Consider the following 19519-nt stretch of genomic DNA (forward strand, 5'->3'; position numbering starts at 1 on the left):
GAATTAAATTAGGTTTTCCAAATTAGGTTTTACAACTAGATACGTTAAATATGATTTTAATCAAGAATTAGTAAAGTTCCATTTTTCAAAGAAATGTCTGAAGAGTAAGGGATCAAATGTTGTTAACTTCGTATAATTTGACATAAAAAAACAACATGATTTTTTACAATGTACTAAGAAATAAACTAGATGATAAGAATAAACTACAATTATATTTATGTGTATTCTTATAGCATAATTATGTATCTGTATTGAAATATTTTATAACATGTTTAATAGCAATCTTTAAAGAATAAAATTCTTTGTAAAATCTGTATTATAATGTACTATTATTTATATAACATGAATCTTTGTTAACCTTGAAACGGGTATTTGCGACATTAAAACTACCAATGTACGTCCGCAAAGCTTCAAATACAATACAGTTATCTCTATTCTAATGCAAAACAAGTTCATAATTAAATTTTAATCAATATTTCAGTGTAAAATTTTCATTAAAGAAAATTCTGTGAAAAGATGTTCTCTTCTTTGGTCCCTACACTAGGTGACGTCGTAGGTATGCTTCCTGCGTCAAGCATAAACACCAGGTGTTTTCTGGCTTCTGTGCCGCTTCAGAATGTAATAAAATTTGATAAAAAGAAGATTTTCAGGTGCAACATGTGAGTTTTTTGGCTTATTATTGTAGAAATTACATGTCAATACATTCAGCAATTCAAAATGTCGGCTACCTTAGTCACTTACAGACAAAGAGATTGAGAATTTTATGCTAACTGTCATCCAATCAGAACCATTGATACCAAATGATTGCATTAAAATGTACCTTAGATCATCTGATCATGTAGATGGAGGGTAGTGTCAATGGCACTCATATCACATCCTCTTATTTTAATATTACATGAATTTGGATTGTACATTGTACCTTTCAAATCTGTACACTGATCATTTTCTCCAGACCAAACTGGAAAGATATACTTGTCGACAAATTTACCCATCAGGTCATACGATGATTCTTGGGCTGATGGACAATTTCTGACTGGATTGTCATTTTCCGTTTCCATTCCAAAAAGTGCATCACAGCAACTACCAAATTGGATGTAACATAGCTGGTGACATACTTTTTATCTTCTTCATAGGCATTCATGACGTTGGTATCTACTCCTTTTCTGCTGATTCTCTCACACTCTCCTCTTAAGGTTCCAGCTTCAACTAATCCTTTCTTATTCCACATCTCCGCAAAAATTACCTGTTATGCAGGTAACACAAATACAAGAGTGCATACACTGGAATTTATCATGTAGGAAGTCTCAAAGAAAAAGTTTTTTTTAAAAGCAATACAGAAACATAAAATTTTTTAAAATCTAAGACAATTAGGTTTAGGACAGATAAAAACTGTCAGGCATACATATTCACTGCAATTTTTCAATACACCAACTTAACATAGACAATGAACAATGAAAAATCTTTAGACTTACAAATATTCCAAATACTATTATATAGGTTTTAGAATGTAATCACTTGTGAATGAATTTGTCTGCTTAAAAATATTGATATAAATTGTAAAGAAGTTTACAATTAAGAAAAAAAAAACTCATAAAAAAATCTACTGGCTGGTTACTACTTAAAGTAACAGTAAATAGTCTTTAGTAAATTAATTTTCTTGATTTCCTGTTTACTTATACTCTTCTACAAACTTTGAATAAGTATGTAATTTACTCACTAACCTTTTCTAAAAAGTTCATTCCTAGGTGGAAAAACTCTGCCACACATCGCCCGACATTCTTAAATTCATCATTTGGGTTGATATTGCCATATCTAAGTAACATTGCCTGGGTAAGTCGTTCTCTTGTCAACTGGTCACCTCCAATTTGGAATTTAGTATTTGGATCTGCATTGGAACCAGTAATTACTTGCTGAAATAAATTCTGGTACCAGGTTAGAATTTTAACGTCATCCTGAAGATATTGCTCATTATAAGGTAGACATGGTAAAGGCACAGTTACTGTTTTTTGGCATGGTGTTGATATTTTGTCTGAGTTGTTAGATTTTAGGAAAGACAGTTGAGGTAAGAATTGTACAACCAGATCTATAACGATATTAACTATATCATTTCTCATGATAATGTATTCTTGTGGTTGTAACAAGATGTGTTCAAAGCTCAATTGATTCAAATCAATCTCTGGTTCCTTTGGTTTGGATAAATAGTGGTGGTCAGAAATTAATGCTGTTGATGTGAACATATGAACCATATGTTTGTGGTTTGTCTTGGTTTCATGACTCGTACCAACTGAGAAGTTGACATTATCGCCAACAAGTCTTATGTATTTTCCTTCTTTCATAGCATTTATAAGTAGGTCAGGGTACCTCTTACCCAACTGATTGATAGTGCTTAGAGCTACTGTGTATGATGTTGACACTCCAATTCTATTCAGCCGGTCATATACCTGAATCATAATAATTTTTATTAAAAACTTGGATAAAGTTTTCAAAATTTGAAATCATTCAACACACAAGACTGTTTCTTAATATAATTTTAACATTTTATTTAAATTTAAAGGAATAGGAAAATGACTGTCACATAAATGTATTTGTTATCTTTAAAACTTTAAAAATATACATGCAATAATTTTAAACAGATACTTTTAATATACATTAATTACTGAGATCTTTTGAAAAAAACAGTTTTTGTCATGGGCAGTGAAATTGTAACACAAACAGTAGAATACATGCAAGCATTTTAAATCATTGTCTGCATAATTGAGGTTTGATTTATCCCAGGTCAGATTTGAACTGACATCTCCAAAAATTTTAAGGTGCACTATATTGTACCACCAGGATGTGATATCTCTGTAACAGACTAATTAGACCGAAATTAATCATGGCTACGATTAATTTAGTCATATGTTTAAATATGTATTAAAATATAACCCATTGCCAAAAATTATTTGCTATACCAATTAAATATGTCACCTCTGGAAAACCTGATTACCTCTGCATTCAATGAATCACCTTAAAAAATATCAACATTAATTAACAACATGCAAAAAATTAGAATACTTCAACAAAGTTTGATATTAAGAGCTCTAACACTTTGATCACAGATGTTGTCAGCTAAGCACATGGATACCACTCTCTGCATTCTGCTCAACTCATGATGTCTTGTTTGCATTACAATACCATAAATCATAGCTAGCCGTGGAACTACATTAGCAATTGAAGTTTCATCCTTGGGCAACATAATAGCGACTATCATGTCCAGTAGTTCTGGAAATTTTTCTTGAAATTCTATCAGTACATCTTCAAATTTTACTGTTTCTAGAGCTTTAAAATCTTTTTCCATCAGTACTGACACAAATCCTTTTTTTTTGTTTAGCATTTGTTCCGGCCTTTTTCCCACTACATTAATGACGTCTGTTATAATTTGTTTTTTAAGTGCAGAAACAGACAAAATCTGGGTGGATATACTTTTGATATTACCAGTTTTGATTACGGACAAAAGGTTAAGACATTCTTTAGGAGTCAGAAAAGATAAAGTGGTAGGTTTTACAGTCAACCGTTCAACCATTGGCAGAAACTTTTGTAATCTTTTTTTTGGTGCACCAACATGAATTTGTTTTTTTGCAGTATTTTCTTGTCCATTTTTATTGTAGTTGTGTTCATCTGTAACCTGTGAATGATTATTGATACTAGCAATCTAATTATCTGTCAAGATGCAGTTCACTTACAATTACATTTATTTGAAACTATTTACTCAAACTCACAAATTAAAACCAATGGAAAGTTAAATTAACATAGCTTAGAAATCATTTGAAACTATAATGAAAAATTGCACTGTACACTGTATTTTTTTTCTTCAGGCTATCTTTTTTTTATTACCTTAGGCTTAAGCACAGGAACTTGAGGTATGTTGTCTCCAGCAGGAGTCATTGGTATTTTAACAAGAAACATTTCTCTTTCCAACTCTCTGTTTTCTTCAAAGTTATTATCCTTCAACATAAGAAAATATACAAATTACCTGAAAATTGCCTTTGAATTATGTAAATCTACAGTAGTCTATAATAAATGTCAAATTTCCAAACATTTTTTTAAATAAATCTATTGATCTGTCTTAAAAGAATAGCATTAACAAGGAACATGCAGATGTCTATGGTATTGTTCTATAATACCACATTTTCTGAAGTGATGAACAAGGAGAATTCCATTTTTTAAATAACTTCTATAAATGTTATACATAAAATCACTAACTTTTAAGTTGTAACATACCATAGAATTACCCAAAGTTCTATCATCAACATCATTGCTGTGAATAATTTCATCATAAGCCTGGGAATCTATTACATTTTGTACTGGTATGTCTGTTGGTTGTCTGTCAACACTGTCATCTTTTAACTGTATCAAATTATAACAGCAAGAAGACTAGCTTAATGGTTTAGGTCAAACCTTCCTATTAATCACTTTAGAAAGATAAGTTTAGTTTTGACTCAGTTATCTTGAACAAAAATCACAGAAAATGTTTACAGTTGACCGTGTTTGTCAAAAAAATAAAATCAAAGTTCATGTATAACAGGCATAGTGTGAATATTGCATGGCAATTAACAGTCCCCTATTGGTTAAAAAAAATCATTAAAAAGGAACACGATTCAAACTTTATCTATGACTTGTCATGGTGTATACAACTTACTAATTAAAAGGGGAAAAAATCCAAAATATAATTATCATTTATACAAAAGATATAAGAAGATTTGGTATATGAGCGCTAATGAGACAACTCTCCATTCAAGTCTCAATTTTTGTTAACCATTGAAGGTCTTTTAAAAATGTTTATTAAATGAGTTATTTCCCTTTGAACATAAATCTAGTAAATGATAAGTATTTTATGAAAACTTTAATTCAAGGGAAATGGCTTCAACTGAACAAGAAGAAAAGCTGAAATCATGAAAATTGAATTTGACCTGTTACTTTTCATGATAAAACAATACACCAAAATTATCAAATCAATATCTTCAAGCATTAAAGAAAAATATGGATGACTGATTTGGCAGATTGAGGAATGGACATTGACTTTGTCAGTAGGAGACTAATAATGAGTAAAATGAATGAGATTAATATTACAGGCTTTTAATTGTACTCTGAAAAACATATTTATTCTTACCAGAGCCTGACGAAGAAAATCACGTTGATAATGTGTTTCAGGTTGAAATGATTCTTCTACCGTAAAGTAAACCTTTTGTCTGAAATACATAGAAAGCCTCAATTCAGTTACTTTCATAATTTTAAATTTCAAATAATAAATAAAAATATTGTTAAAAGATGTTAACATGTTTTCCACATCAAAAAATAAAAAATGATAATTAGACAATATACGTATAGTGTCTTGAAATATGAAATTTATTTGTATGAGGCTTAGAAATGGGAAAATGCGAGGTTCTATATAAGTTTAAAAATACACCCAAAATTTTACTTTTAACACTTAAAAGCTTTTTCTCCAAGGGCCAGATGGGCCCCTTAAATATTTTTTTCGGTGGCCCACTTGAAATATTAGGGGCCCAACTCATTTCTATACTAATACAATAAAACTTAATGATTAATACTGAAATCGATAAAAATAAAAAAATATGTAACAAATATTGTTAAAAAAAAAAGTGTTTGGAATTTCCCTCTTGGGGTACCATTTTGGGGTTTTCCCTATGACCCTAGTCCAGGCGGTAGGACATTGACATTTTAAGGCATTAAAAAGGGAAAATGAACTTAATTAATAACATTTAATAAACATGGTATATAAATTACCAATTTGAAGACATAAGTTTGTGATGTGACGTTGTTGATGAAATACAGTAGTTCCGGTAAGAAGGCGGTGCTTATAGGTTAGTTGAGGTCATTGACGTATAAAGCTAACGTTTATACGTATAGCTTTATCTGTATAGTAAAATAGCTGATTACAGTATAAAAGTATTTCTCTACCGTTCAGACATTGTCTACCATAAGTTATAATACTATACTGTAATTTTTACATACTTAGGACCAAATGTCATATCTGTCTGACAGGCAGCTTCACATGTTCCTGGTTTAATATGAACATCAACATGATCAAGAAGTTTCATTCTCGCTGCATGTGTTTGACATGATTTAGCTAAAAAAGAAACAAGTAGGTACCAACCTAAAGCAATGTGTATTATTATTATAATTCAGAGTTTATTACGATGTCCATTTATATCACTGAACTAGTATACATATTTGATTAAGGGCAAGCTGAATGACACCACAGGGTGCTGGAGTTTCTCACTACATTAAAGACCCATTGGTGGCCTTTGGCTGTTGTCTGCTCTGTGGTCAGGTTGTTGTCACTTTGACACATTCCCCATTTCCATTCTCAGTTTTCAACACTGAGATAGATGCAAACATCACAGACCAGTCAGGCTGTAGGATTACTCAAAATTAATAATAATAGCAATGTAAAATTTTGAAGAACTATAATATTATTAAAGGAGTTTTGATTTCAAATCTGTTGAAAAAAAGTATAACCATTTTGTTAATACCTGTACCTTAATATTGTATACTTTGTCTTTATAATTATGTTGTTATGTCACACTATTGCTTTAGGTAAAAGTGCATGTTGGTACCTTTTAAAATGTTTAAATACGTTTTCTTTTTTCAACCTTTTTTAAAACAAGTCTGGAACTTGATGTTTAGAAGGTGTCATTTATTGATGTGGCTCATACATGTCATAAGTGTATCTCATTTAAAAAAAAAAAAATTTCAATATAGTTTGGACCTTTTGTTTTCCTGATTGAATGGTTTAACAGTTGTCATCTTTATGTCTCTATTTGACAAATTAAGATGACCAATAAAAGATTAGTTTTACAAATGACACGACAATATTGTACCTGCTCTTTGGTTTGGAAACACATCACTTAACAGTGAAGACACTTTCTTCCATTCTGGTGCTGTATTATGGTACTGGTATAAAATATCTTTCAGATATTTAGTTTCCTCTTCAGTCCATTTTACTTTCACAGATACTGATTGCTAGATAGAAAAAGAAAACATGTTGTCATTGATGCAAATAAGGTAAATGCATGAAAAGTTACTGGTGGTGTATGCATAAAAATTAAAAAAAAAGCCTGGCACATGCATGACTCATACGTTTTATATCATTTACAATTGATACTAAAATAAAACACATAAAAATGCTGTTTTTTTGTTTGCTCTACATTGGCTTCAGTTATAGGGGTAGTTTTGATATCTAAAGAAACATGTTTGTGCTTGTCCCCAGTCCAGAGCCTCTGGCCTGGTCTTGTATGACTTTAAATTTTAGTTATTCTAAATATTTTTGAGTTTTGTAAGTTGTCTTTTATAAATGTACCTAAAACAAGTACACATTTTTGTTTAGTGGCCAGCTGCAGCACACTGTTTTCACCTATAAGGTAGCATTGTTGTTTCTTTGACAAATTCCTTATTTCCATTCTCAAAATTTTTCATAAAAATAAAATATATACATGTATTGTAAATTTACTTTCTGTTTTTTCAGTGGAATGTTAGAATGTTCTTGTTCTTGAGCATCACAGCTGTCCCGTAATCTTTTCTGAGGAAAATCCTGTAAATCAATTTAAATGAATTGACATTGCTATCATTGGCTATTAAACATGTTGACATTTTCTTTTAATACACTGTAAAATTAGGAAATGTATGTGCATCTATTATTATTTGAAAATTGCTATTTTGTCTTTTTAAGACATTAAAAAATATGCAATGTAATTTTTTGTGATATTAAGATATTCTGCTCCATTCGGTATCTGGTCATTCAAGTAGTTTGATCTTTTTTTTATGTTATGTCTTACATGTCTTATAATAATTTCGAACGACCAATAATAATTAACCGATTGTAACAGGAAGGTGGCTAAAGGTATTGAGAAAAAACGGTGAATTTTGTTATCATTATGAATTACAATTAATATATATCTTTATTTGTATTCCTTATAAAAAAATTTTTTTTATTGGGGCCGGATTAATGTTGGGACTAATCGACTTGGGGTCGGATCGACATGAAAGCATCCATTCATATCAACTGTGAGTCAACTTGAAGTCCAAATAAATTATAATGAGAACTTGTAAGGCTTTGCTTTGGCAGGAAAGGTATATATTCAATGCTCCTGTGTTAAAGGAAGTAATTTGACCAATGATGGTTTTTCTTTTACAAATTTTGACTTGGATGGAGAGATGTCTCATTGGAACTCATATCATGTCTTATATAAAAAGATGTCTCATTGGAACTCATATCATATCTTATATAAAAAAAAATTAATGTACACCATCAAAACTTAGCTTCAACACTTCAACTTTTAAGTTAAATTGTAGCCGTGTTACAGTTATTATTAGACTATTACGATGATTCTGCAAAACAATTTTGAATTTATTCTGCATTGAATCTTGTCTGATACTTATTTATGAAGTCCACAGTGGTATGATTTACAGGATAGTGGTCAGCGTTGACAGTAAAACAGGTCCATATTGTATCCCGGATAAGACAAGTTGAATGTGCTTGGATTAAATCGTTTGCACATTTTTCGTCCGTGTCCCGATTTGAAAAAGTAATCCCTTAAATTAAAGTAAATACTTTTTTGCACAAATGTGCAAACTTGTTTAATCATTTTCTCTTGTTTATGTCCAAATTTTTGAACTTTTGTTTACCTGAGGCGGACTCCCAGATGCCGACTTCCGGTCCATTTTGAAATTTAAAAATAACCCAGTACCGGGACCTCGTGAGAGAGTATGCTAAAAGCTAATACCTGGAACGTAGTACCGGGAACCAGGATAATGATAGTGGGGATGGGGCATCCGTGTACTGGGGACACGTTCTTGTTCTCTATGCTTTATTTGTTTTGCCCATTGTTTCCTATTATTTATATTTTAGCACCCCATTATTCTCTATTCTTGATTATTTTTGTTTATAATTCTCTATTATTCATTTTTTGTGTCTTTTATTTTGCCCTTTTTGTCCATTATTCTCTTCTGCAAACCCCATCCAGATCCCAATTTAGGTCATATTATTATTTATTTCATTGCAATAAAGTCGTAGTGATCTCATTTTTTAACTTTTGTTTGTTCATATATCTCTATTAACCCATTCATGACACGCTTTTTATGTAGTGAAGTTTGTATTGGCACAATAAATATTAGACCTAATAAGATGTTTTCCAACAAAGATAAACTATTTTTTTTTATTCGAAAGTGTCACCAGACATTTATTTAGTTCTGTCGAACACAAAATCTGTGATTACAGGAAAACAACAGCCTGATTTATGACAAACTGACAATAAATGAAAAAAAAATGACAGACAGGCAACTATAACGTCCACCACTGGAAATATGTGGCAGAGTTAAACACGTTTTGAAGCGCTCATTGCCTAACATGGGACACTCAAACATTACTGCCGAGTTTTTTTCTTGCTTTGTCGCGCCAAAATCATCTTGACGTTTCTTTAAGAAAATCTGTGACGTTGTAAAACTTGTCCCTCTCTGTGGAACTGCGCTTTCCCGCCGTCCATAATTTAATTTTTCCTGCGTCAATGTAATTATGAAAATGATGTATCAGTAATTTTACAGAAGTTAAATATGCTCTAAGATTACAGGCCTCTACAATAACTTTTTTTAACTTTCTTGTCTTAAAATAAAGTGAAAATAATATACCAACTGCTATACAAGATTTAAAGGCGACTTTGTTTTATCTTTGTCAAGTGAAATGCATAAATGATTCTTAACCTCCTATAAAATAGTAAAATATTTATTCTCGTTTTTTTATTAGGTAATTGGTATAAATACTGTAAAAAAATGTCTCAAATCATTATATAAACGGCAACACAACGGCACTCAATGAAAATGAAAATAAAAACAAAGCGTGTTCAATTTAATAAAAATAAATAAAATCTCCGAGCAGCTGTTCTATGATTCTATGAACTACTTCTTGTTGTAAAGTATCAAACGTGTCAGATTAAAATTATCAATGGTACATTTTTCGTACACTATAAGCAATAATTCAACTGTATTCGGTTTAAAGTTAATTGTTATATGGCATGTCCATCTGAAAAGGTCCATCTAACTGGCATAGGTCTCATTTTCACGGATCAGTGGTAATCTAAAGTATATAAGTTAATATATTATATGTAGTCAGACCTTCAACAAAAAATTCAATCTGAATTATATAACAGGCGAGCCATTCCAGCGTGTGAACGCTCATTGACTTCTACCTTCTTTTTCCTTTGTCGATATAAGAATAAGAATAAAAATATTTATTATTATTCCATTCAAGGGCCCTTGATGGGCAGCATGACATGTATACATTGTGATTTGCAACAGAAAACATTTTTTTTACATTGAAATGAAATATTAAAAGTTCAGATAGATTTTATCACGATAGAGCTACGTATATTTCTTCATTTAATATACGTCATGTACATTTAATTCCAGGCAGGACCAGAACCATAAAATCATTACAATTATCATTTATACTACGAAATAATTTACATTTCGTCTAACATCTAGACATTTAATAATATAGTTAGCTAAATATTTTAGGACAGACAAATTTTCATTAGTAAATAACCAAACAAATTATTAATTTTTCCTCATTTGAGAGATGTGAAAAAATAGGACAAATACTGTTTATCTCTGTCCTTGAAAAATATCTCTCTATCATCTTTGTATGCTGGAAAACTAGTTATAAAATGTTGTTCATCTTCAACCAAATTAAGGGTTCATTTCTTACAAAGCCTTTGATCTCTTTCTATATAAAAGTTGTATACCTGTCTCACTTTCTATTTTTAGATCATGGGCACTGATTTTGATTTTACATATGGCACTTCTCAAGACAATTGAAAATTGTTTAGAGATAGATAAATTTCTTTAGAAAAAACAACTTTTTAGTTTGAAATAAGTATCTAATTTACTACTTTTTGTATCTGTTTTTTTTGTGTTCCAAAATTTTACAAAACTATTACAAAGTGTTTGCTTAACTGACTTGATAAAAAAGTTTAGCTTTACCTTCAAATTATTAATATACAGCTTTTTAAAAATGTAATGTATGGATGAATACCAGCATTCAATATTATTAGTAAACATGTTTTTGTTACACATATAGGTATCATACAGTAAATAAAAGCAACAGTAGTATACCGCTGTTCAAAACTCATAAATCCATGGACAAAAAACTAAATCGGGGTAACAAACTAAAACCGAGGGAAACGCATTAAATATAAGAGGAGAACAACGACATAACACTAAAATGTAACACACATAGACAAAATCCCACGAGAATAACAAATATAACATATATATATAACATCAAAACCAAATACATGAATTTGGGATAGACAAGTACCGTGACACGTCTTATCGCAATGTGAATTTACACTTAAAAATAAGAGAAAAACGACACAACGTTATAATGTAATACACAGAAACGCACTATAATATAACAATGGCCATATTCCTGACTTGGTACAGGGCATTTTTGTCAAAGCCTGCAACTTTTGTTGCAGAAAGCTCGACATAGGGATAGTGATCCGGCGGTGGCGGTGGCGGCGGCGGTGTTAGCTAACTTCTTAAAAGCTTTACATTTTAGAAGGTGGAAGACCTGGATGCTTCATACTTTGTATATAGATGCCTCATGTTACGAAGTTTCCGTCAGTCACATGTCCAATGTCCTTGACCTCATTTTCATGGTTCAGTGACCACTTGAAAAAAAAGTTCAGATTTCTTTGTAATGTTGAATTCTCTCTTATTATAAGTAATAGGATAACTATATTTGATATGTGCGTACCTTGAAAGGTCCTTATGTCTGTCAGACAGTTTTCACTTGACCTCGACCTCATTTCATGGATCGGTGAACAAGGTTAAGTTTTGGTGGTCAAGTCCATATCTCGGATACTGCAAGCAATAGGGCTAGTATATTCGGTGTATGGAAGGACTGTAAGGTGTACATGTCCAACTGGCAGGTGTCATCTGACCTTGACCTCATTTTCATGGTTCAGTGGTTATAGTTAAATTTTTGTGTTTTGGTCTGTTTTTCTCATACTATATGCAATAGGTCTACTATATTTGTTGTATGGAATGATTGTAAGGTGTACCTATCTAGCGGGCAGATGTCATGTGACCTTGACCTCATTTTCATGGTTCAGTGGTCAAAGTTAAGTTTTTGAGTTTTGGTCTTTTTATCTAATAATATATGCCATAGGTCATCTATGTTTGGTGTATGGAAATATTTTATGATCTTTATGTCAGTCGCGCAGGTTTTATTTGACCGTGACCTCATTTTCACGGTTCATTGCACAGTGTTAAGTTTTTGTGTTTTGGTCTATTTTTCTTAAACTATAAGTAATAGGTCAACTATATATGTTGTACAGAAGCATTGTTATCTTTACATGTCTGCCTGGCATGGTTCATCTGACCTTGACCTCATTTTCAAGGTTCATTGGTTTTTGTTTAGTTATCTTGGTTAATGTTAAGTTTATGTGACAGTTGTAATAAAGCGTAGCTTTATACTTAGGACTATCAACATAATATCAATGATTAGTATAGAAGGCGAGACATTTCAGTGTGTGCACTCTTGTTAAAGGAAAAAATGGTGGGTTGAACCTGGTTTTGTGGCATGCCAAACCTCGCACTTTTATGGCCATGTGAAATATAACATCAAAATGACAACACAGGACTACAATATAAATAAATTGGAGAACACAATTGACAAAGAATCACACAAACAACAGCCAACAAAAGGCAACAAGTTCAAAATTTTAATACGCCAGAAGTGTATTTTGTCCACACAAGACCTACGTGTGACGCCCAGATACAAAAGTTTGAAAGCCGAAACGAGTACAAAGTTGAACAGCATCGAGGACCAAAAGATCAAAAAGGTTGTGCCAAAAACGGCAAGGGTTTTCTGTTAGTTACCAGAAAATCCCTATAATTTAGAATTATTTATACTTTTGCAAACAGTAAATTTTATAAAATTAATATGATTCAAAAGATGTACATGATAAAACTGAAGTATTAACTAATTACAGGAAACAACTGAAATACATTTACATAACCAGACATTTTAAACACAAAAGTAGACACATCCGAATAAGTTTAAACCTCTACGCCAAGTGACGTCCTTCACATTAAACCATCTTTCACATTTTTTTATTCTCAACCAATATTTCAACATTGATAAAACAACTGAGAAGTATAAAGGGAATCTACCGAGCTCTCCAAGCACAGCTAAGTTAGAAGACGTTTTGTTTACACCGGCCTAAAATATACTTCATATATCTTGAATTGGATTTATCTAAAAAAACATTAATATAAATGTGCTATAATAAATATTCACTTTCTTTCTGACATGCTACAGAGCTAGTTTTAAACAAACCTTAGGTTTTATTGTATGGTCATATATATGTAATAGAGTAGAAATACTTGGATTGGAAGATGATAAAGACCTTTGCAATTTGGATACAGCTTCTAGTGATTTTTTGTATAATTCTTTTATTCCTTGCTTAAAAAGTCCACTCAATATAAGTTCTAAACCTAAAACACTTATAACTGTTAACATATTCTATAGTATCTTTCTCGAAATAAAAATATTCTTTTAAAGTTTAACAGGTTTGTTAAATATAATAACTTTGGTTGTAGATAGATTGACCTCTAAACACCATTTACAGTTGGAAAGCAGGTCACGGTTTGACCCCAAGTTTATCAGCACCAACGGAGTCACGTGACCGTGAAAATTCAGTAAAAAAACGGACGAGACAAACCTCATTTTAACTCACTAAATACTATTGTCTTAATTGAAACTTATTGACCTATCAAATCAAAGTCCTTTATTCTTTATTTTATCTGCAAACTTGGAGTTTGGGTGAAAATTGTCAAGTCTCCTGATCGAAAAATCTAAATATTTACGAGGAAACTAAAAATGATGGGCTGAATTTAAATTTAATAAAGCATCTCATTAAGACAAACACTCGATATGAATATCTCGGCAATAGAATGTTGGATACGCAAACGTCAAATTGTTTTCAAAACGAAGCGGTGGTTTTTATGCCGATTTGTGCAAGTGGTTATCTCCCCTTAATATCACCAGTAAAAAATAAAAACCTAGCAAAATGCATAAAAATTAAAAAAGGAGTTTACTTAGATACAAAAATCAGAAAGAAAATAAACGAAACTCGATTTATAACTATGTTATGATAATATAAAGAAGAGATACTTCCCTATTTTTCAGAGAAGGACTAAATGTAAAAAATTAAAAGACAAAATATTACTGTAGTAAAAAAAACCAATTATGACACCTACAAAACTAAAAACTTAGCTATATTGAAAGAAATTAGATCTGGCGGATGAAATATACTACATGTAATTTTTATATGTGGGATCATTCCTAGCAGAATTTTTTTTTAACACTTCTGATAATATTTAATGCAATAAAACATAGTTTATAGAATAATCTCTCTGAAAATTGATATAATTATTAGCTCACCTGGCCTAAAAGGCCATGTGAGCTTTTCTCATCACTTGGCGTCCGTCGTCGTCGTCGTCGTCGTCGTTAACAATTTTTCAAACATCTCCTCTGAAACTACTGAATGGATTTGAATGAAACTTAAAATGATTGTTCCTTAGATTATCCTGCACAAAGTGTGTGCTTCGATTTTTGATCCGTCAAAAAACATGGCCGCCGTTACTTAAAATAGAACATAAGGGTCAAATGCAGTTTTTGGCTTATATCTCAAAAACGGAAGCATTTAGAGCAAATCTGACAAGGGGTAAAATTGTTCATTAGGTCAATATCTATCAGCCCAGAAATTTTCAGATGAATCAAACAAACCATTGTTGGGTTGCTGCCACTTAATTGGTAATTTTAAGGAAATTTTGCAGTTTTTGGTCATTATCTTGAATATTATTATAGATGAAGATAAACTGTAAACAGCAAAAATGATCAGCAAAGTAAGATCTACAAATAGGGTAATATGACCAAAATTGTCAATTGACCCCTTAAGGGGTAAATGTCCTTTAATGACAATTTTTCACAATTTGTTCATCATATTTGCTAACTTTAAAAAATCTTCTCCTCTGAAACTACTGAATGGATTTAGATGAAACTTAGCATGATAGTTCCTTAGATTATCCTGCACAAAGTGTGTGCTTCGATTTTTGATCCGTCAAAAAACATGGCCGCCCTTACTTTAAATAGAACATTGGGGTCAAATGCAGTTTTTGGCTTATATCTCAAAAACGAAAGCATTTAGAGCAAATCTGACATGGGGTAAAAATGTTCATTAGGTCAAGATCTATCAGCCCTGAAATTTTCAGATGAATCAAACAAACCATTGTTGGGTTGCTGCCACTTAATTGGTAATTTTAAGGAAATTTTGCAGTTTTTGGTCATTATCTTGAATATCATTATAGATAAAGATAAACTGTAAACAGCAAAAATGATCAGCAAAGTAAGATCTACAAATAAGTTAAATATGACCAAAATTGTCAATTGACCCCTTAAGGGGTTATTGTCCTTTAATGACAATTTTTTCACAATTTGTTCATCATATTTGCTAACTTTAAAAAATCTTCTCCTCTAAAACTACTCAACCAAATTCAACCAAACTTCAACTGAATGATCAGTAGGGTGTATAAAATAAAGTTTGTGTTTTATTTTCTAGTTTGTCTAAAAACATGGCCGTCATGGCTAAAAATAGAACACAGGGTAAAATGCAGTTTTTGGGCTTATATCTAGAAAACTCCATCATTTAGAGCAAATAAGACTTGAAGTTAAAATATTTATTAGGTCAAGGTCTACCTGTCCTGAAATTTTCAATATAGTTAATCATCGTAAATACCTGTAGTAAGGGATAGACAAAGAAAAAAGATGCATGCAACTAAGGATGTCTGCTGCTCAAATTTAAAATAACAAGGATTTCATGCGGTTGCTTACAATGAAAACAACTTTGATATTCAAACAAAATAAAGTAATAAAATCTTTAGTCTCGTGTGTAGTTTTCAAAATATGAGACATTTAGAAAATGGCAGGAAAAGGGTTTTCTTCACTTTGCTATTTGTTAACATTGGAATTGTTTTTTACCCTTTAAACCAAGAAAAAATAACAAGGATTTCATGCCCCGGATCACTATCCCTAAGTTTTACATGTCTAGCTGACAGGTGTCATCTAACCTTGACCTCATTTTCATAATTCAGTGGTCAAAGTTAACTTTTTTAGTTTTGGTCTATTTTTTTAATACTTTATGCATAAGGTCAACTATATTTGGTGTATGAAAATATTTTATGATCTATATGTCGGTTACGCAGGTTTTATTTGAACTTGACCTCATTTTCACAGTCCATTGCTAAGTTTTAAGTGTTTGTGTTTTGGTCTCATTTTCTTTATTTATAAACAGTAAGTCATATATATTTGTAATATTGAAGAATTGTTAGCTGTACATGTTTGCCTGGCATGGTTCAATATGTTCAATAAGGCATTGTTTACCAGGTGAGCGATTCAGGCTCTTGAGAGCCTCTTGTTAGATAAATAGTACTGATCATATATATTTTATGTTCTATAAAGTGTGACCAAGAGTCACAACAAATTTCTTCAAATTAAGAGAGCCTTTAAACTCAAGCCTATGTTTCTTAGTTTAACAGTAAAATACAGAAAAGGGATTTATAAGTTTTATACCAAAAATATTGACAGAAATTCTGTAAAAAAAAATATGCTTTAAATTATAAGTGAAAGTGACACAATTTTGAATTTCAGAATCATTATTATTATTGTAAAATTAAACTATTAAATTAGCTTGCACAGTAGCCCTTTGTCTTATTTCTCAGGGTATTTTATAGATTATGAAAGTAAACTTTTTGGGAAAAATGGGGCTTCTTCTCTTGAACCGGTTGCTGTATCAGCTGCTTTAACTACATAATTAAGTATTGTATATAGACTTTACCTCAATACTAGTTATAGGAAATGAAATGAAACTGGTGGGACAAATTTTGTGCATTTAACTTCAATAATGATCAATGATGCTTAAATTTGACAAGAATTTGCTATTTTAATAAATTCAATTTTGTAAGAACTTTTGCTCTTATTACTGTAAAATTGAGAATGGAAATATAGCTTACCAAGTAAAGAGATAATAAAATTTTATAAGCAAGATTTTATTAACTGACCTTCATTTCCTTTTTCATATGTTTTTTTCCTACAGAATTTTCTTTGCAATGCATTTTCTATTGCTATTTTTGTGCTTTTGTCCATCCATACAGTAGGCTATCAATAATTTGTCAGATCTGTCAGAATTTTCCAAGACGTTTAGCTTTTTAAAACCTGTCACAAGCCTTTTTCAACTGATTTTTATAGTTTGTTCTTATGTTGTACTGTTACACTACTGTCCCAGGTCAGTAGGGGGAGGTTTTGGCGACAACAAACTTGTTTAATCCCGCCACATTCTTTGAGTACCTGTCTTAAGCCAGAAGCCTGTATTTCAGGTGTTGTCGTTTGAATCTGTGTGACATATTTGTTTTGCATCCATTATTTTGTACTTAAATTAGGATGTTAGTTTTCTCGATAGAATTGTTTTACATTTGTCATTTCGGGGCCTTTTATAGCTGACTATGCGGTATGTAATTTGCTCAGTGTTGAAGGCAGTAAGGCGACCTATAGTTAATTTCTGTGTCATCTGGTCTCTTGTGGAGAGTTGCAATCATACCACATCTTCTTATTTTTATATCACCGTCCAAAAAAGAATAATTAACGAAAGTGAAAAATCGTCCTTTTTGTCGTTATTTTTGTGTAACGCTTATTCATCACTACAAATTGACACTGACACTGAGAGCAAAGGGGATAAGGGGAGTTGTTCTGATTGACCTATTTCCCGTATTTGATCCATTTATTTCACTGAACAATGATGCAGATAGTACATTGTTTTGGTTTTTCATGCACCGATAGGAAAACAAACAATGAAAAAGTATCTAAGAGTATCTAAAAAATATTTTTATTTCTTGAAAACATGAACACGCTGTTCGCCTTTGCCTCTGTAGAGTTGTTTCCAATTTGTAGTTAAATATGGATATCTTATTTTACCGTACCATCTTCCAGCGTTAAATCTAAGGATTTCATTATCATAATCATACTGAACACCTATAGTAAGGGAGCCTCCAGGTTTAGTTACACACCATGCACGTGCTATTGCTATTATATCTCCCCATGGATTTAATGCGTCACCATACCTTCCTAACCCCGAGTGTTCTATAGAACTAAATGTAACAATGGCATCAAATGTTCCCAAAGTATTGTTTAGGTAACGCATACGAAAATCAAACGGAACTATGGTTTTTACTTTTGGATGTTGAGATGAAATACTACCATACTCCAATGTCAATACTTCGCGCGCTCCTGCTTCTAATACGCATGCCTCAACCCATGGATTTTCGGAACCTATCACCATAACTCTTCCACCAACAATACCTGGTGCATGTTTCATAGCATCTCTAAGAGCATTTGTATCTCCAGTACCATAGTTACCACCTAATCTACCTTGCCTCGCACTGATTATCAAGTTTTCAATACCCTTCTCTGACCAAACAGGTGATTTGGCTTTTTTACCTAAATACTGACTATCAAAATACCAATACCCTACTGGTATACGATAGTTCATGGTGTATTCAGCCATCAGATTTTTTGGAATTGATTTTGGTGCACGTGGTAGCCCATGACCACGGTCTACATATTTGTTTCTGAATATCGCATGACAGTCAATATCTGCGTTGATATGATGAAAATATGGTCCAGGTGATCCTTTTCTCGACGTGTTACACAACTGACCACAGTCACTACGAATTATTTCCAAAGGAGTCGCAGGAGGTACATGTAGGAGTACTTTTATCGCCTTCTGTCGGTTTCCAAAAGTATTAAAACCAATTTTTATTTTATGACTAAATGACTGTTTAATATTGTTTGGAATCCAAATCCATGCAATAATTAAAAATAATGATATAGCACCAATATACCTTTTCTTTAACTCCATATTTTGATCACTTGGAAAAAAATGGTCGACCTTTAGTTATTATCTGTAATATTTCAGCAATACTAAAATAAAAAGAGGAGACATTTAAACAACAAGCATCGATGTTTGTAAATATTATGATAATGAATGTAAATTATAAAACCAGTCAATGCCGATGATATCGCCGGCGAAATGACGATTAAAGTAGTCAAAGATTCCATCATATTTCCACAATGGTCATTTCAATTTTGAACATTTAAAATGAGGAAATGTTGAAATACCCATTGTGAAAAAATTATAGAATCCACCAAATATTAAAAGAAGAAGTTTTAGTTTCAAACATGGAAGTATGACTTATTTGTATTCATATACTAGTATATATAACAGGCATTCTCCTGTTTTCATTGGATATTACGATCACGTGTTTCAACGGTTATTTTATGTATCCGAAGCCTTGTTTCTTTTTTTTAAATATATTGACGCTATGTTTCTATTTATATGTATAT

General features: G+C 31.6%; 1 protein-coding gene across 1 annotated transcript; it reads right to left on the reverse strand.

Annotated features, from left to right (window-relative positions):
• Positions 1-3055: 3055 nt before the first annotated feature.
• Positions 3056-8807, reverse strand: LOC143084203 (uncharacterized). Its single transcript, XM_076260613.1, has 8 exons — positions 8686-8807; positions 7511-7591; positions 6882-7023; positions 6013-6127; positions 5150-5228; positions 4261-4386; positions 3874-3984; positions 3056-3664 (listed from the first exon to the last, which is right to left on the reverse strand). The coding sequence occupies exons 1-8, from the start codon at positions 8719-8721 to the stop codon at positions 3056-3058; spliced, it is 1299 nt and encodes a 432-aa protein (XP_076116728.1). The 5' UTR covers positions 8722-8807.
• Positions 8808-19519: the final 10712 nt, after the last annotated feature.

This window comes from Mytilus galloprovincialis, chromosome 7, assembly GCF_965363235.1.
Source record: "Mytilus galloprovincialis chromosome 7, xbMytGall1.hap1.1, whole genome shotgun sequence".
NCBI lineage: Eukaryota > Metazoa > Mollusca > Bivalvia > Mytilida > Mytilidae > Mytilus > Mytilus galloprovincialis.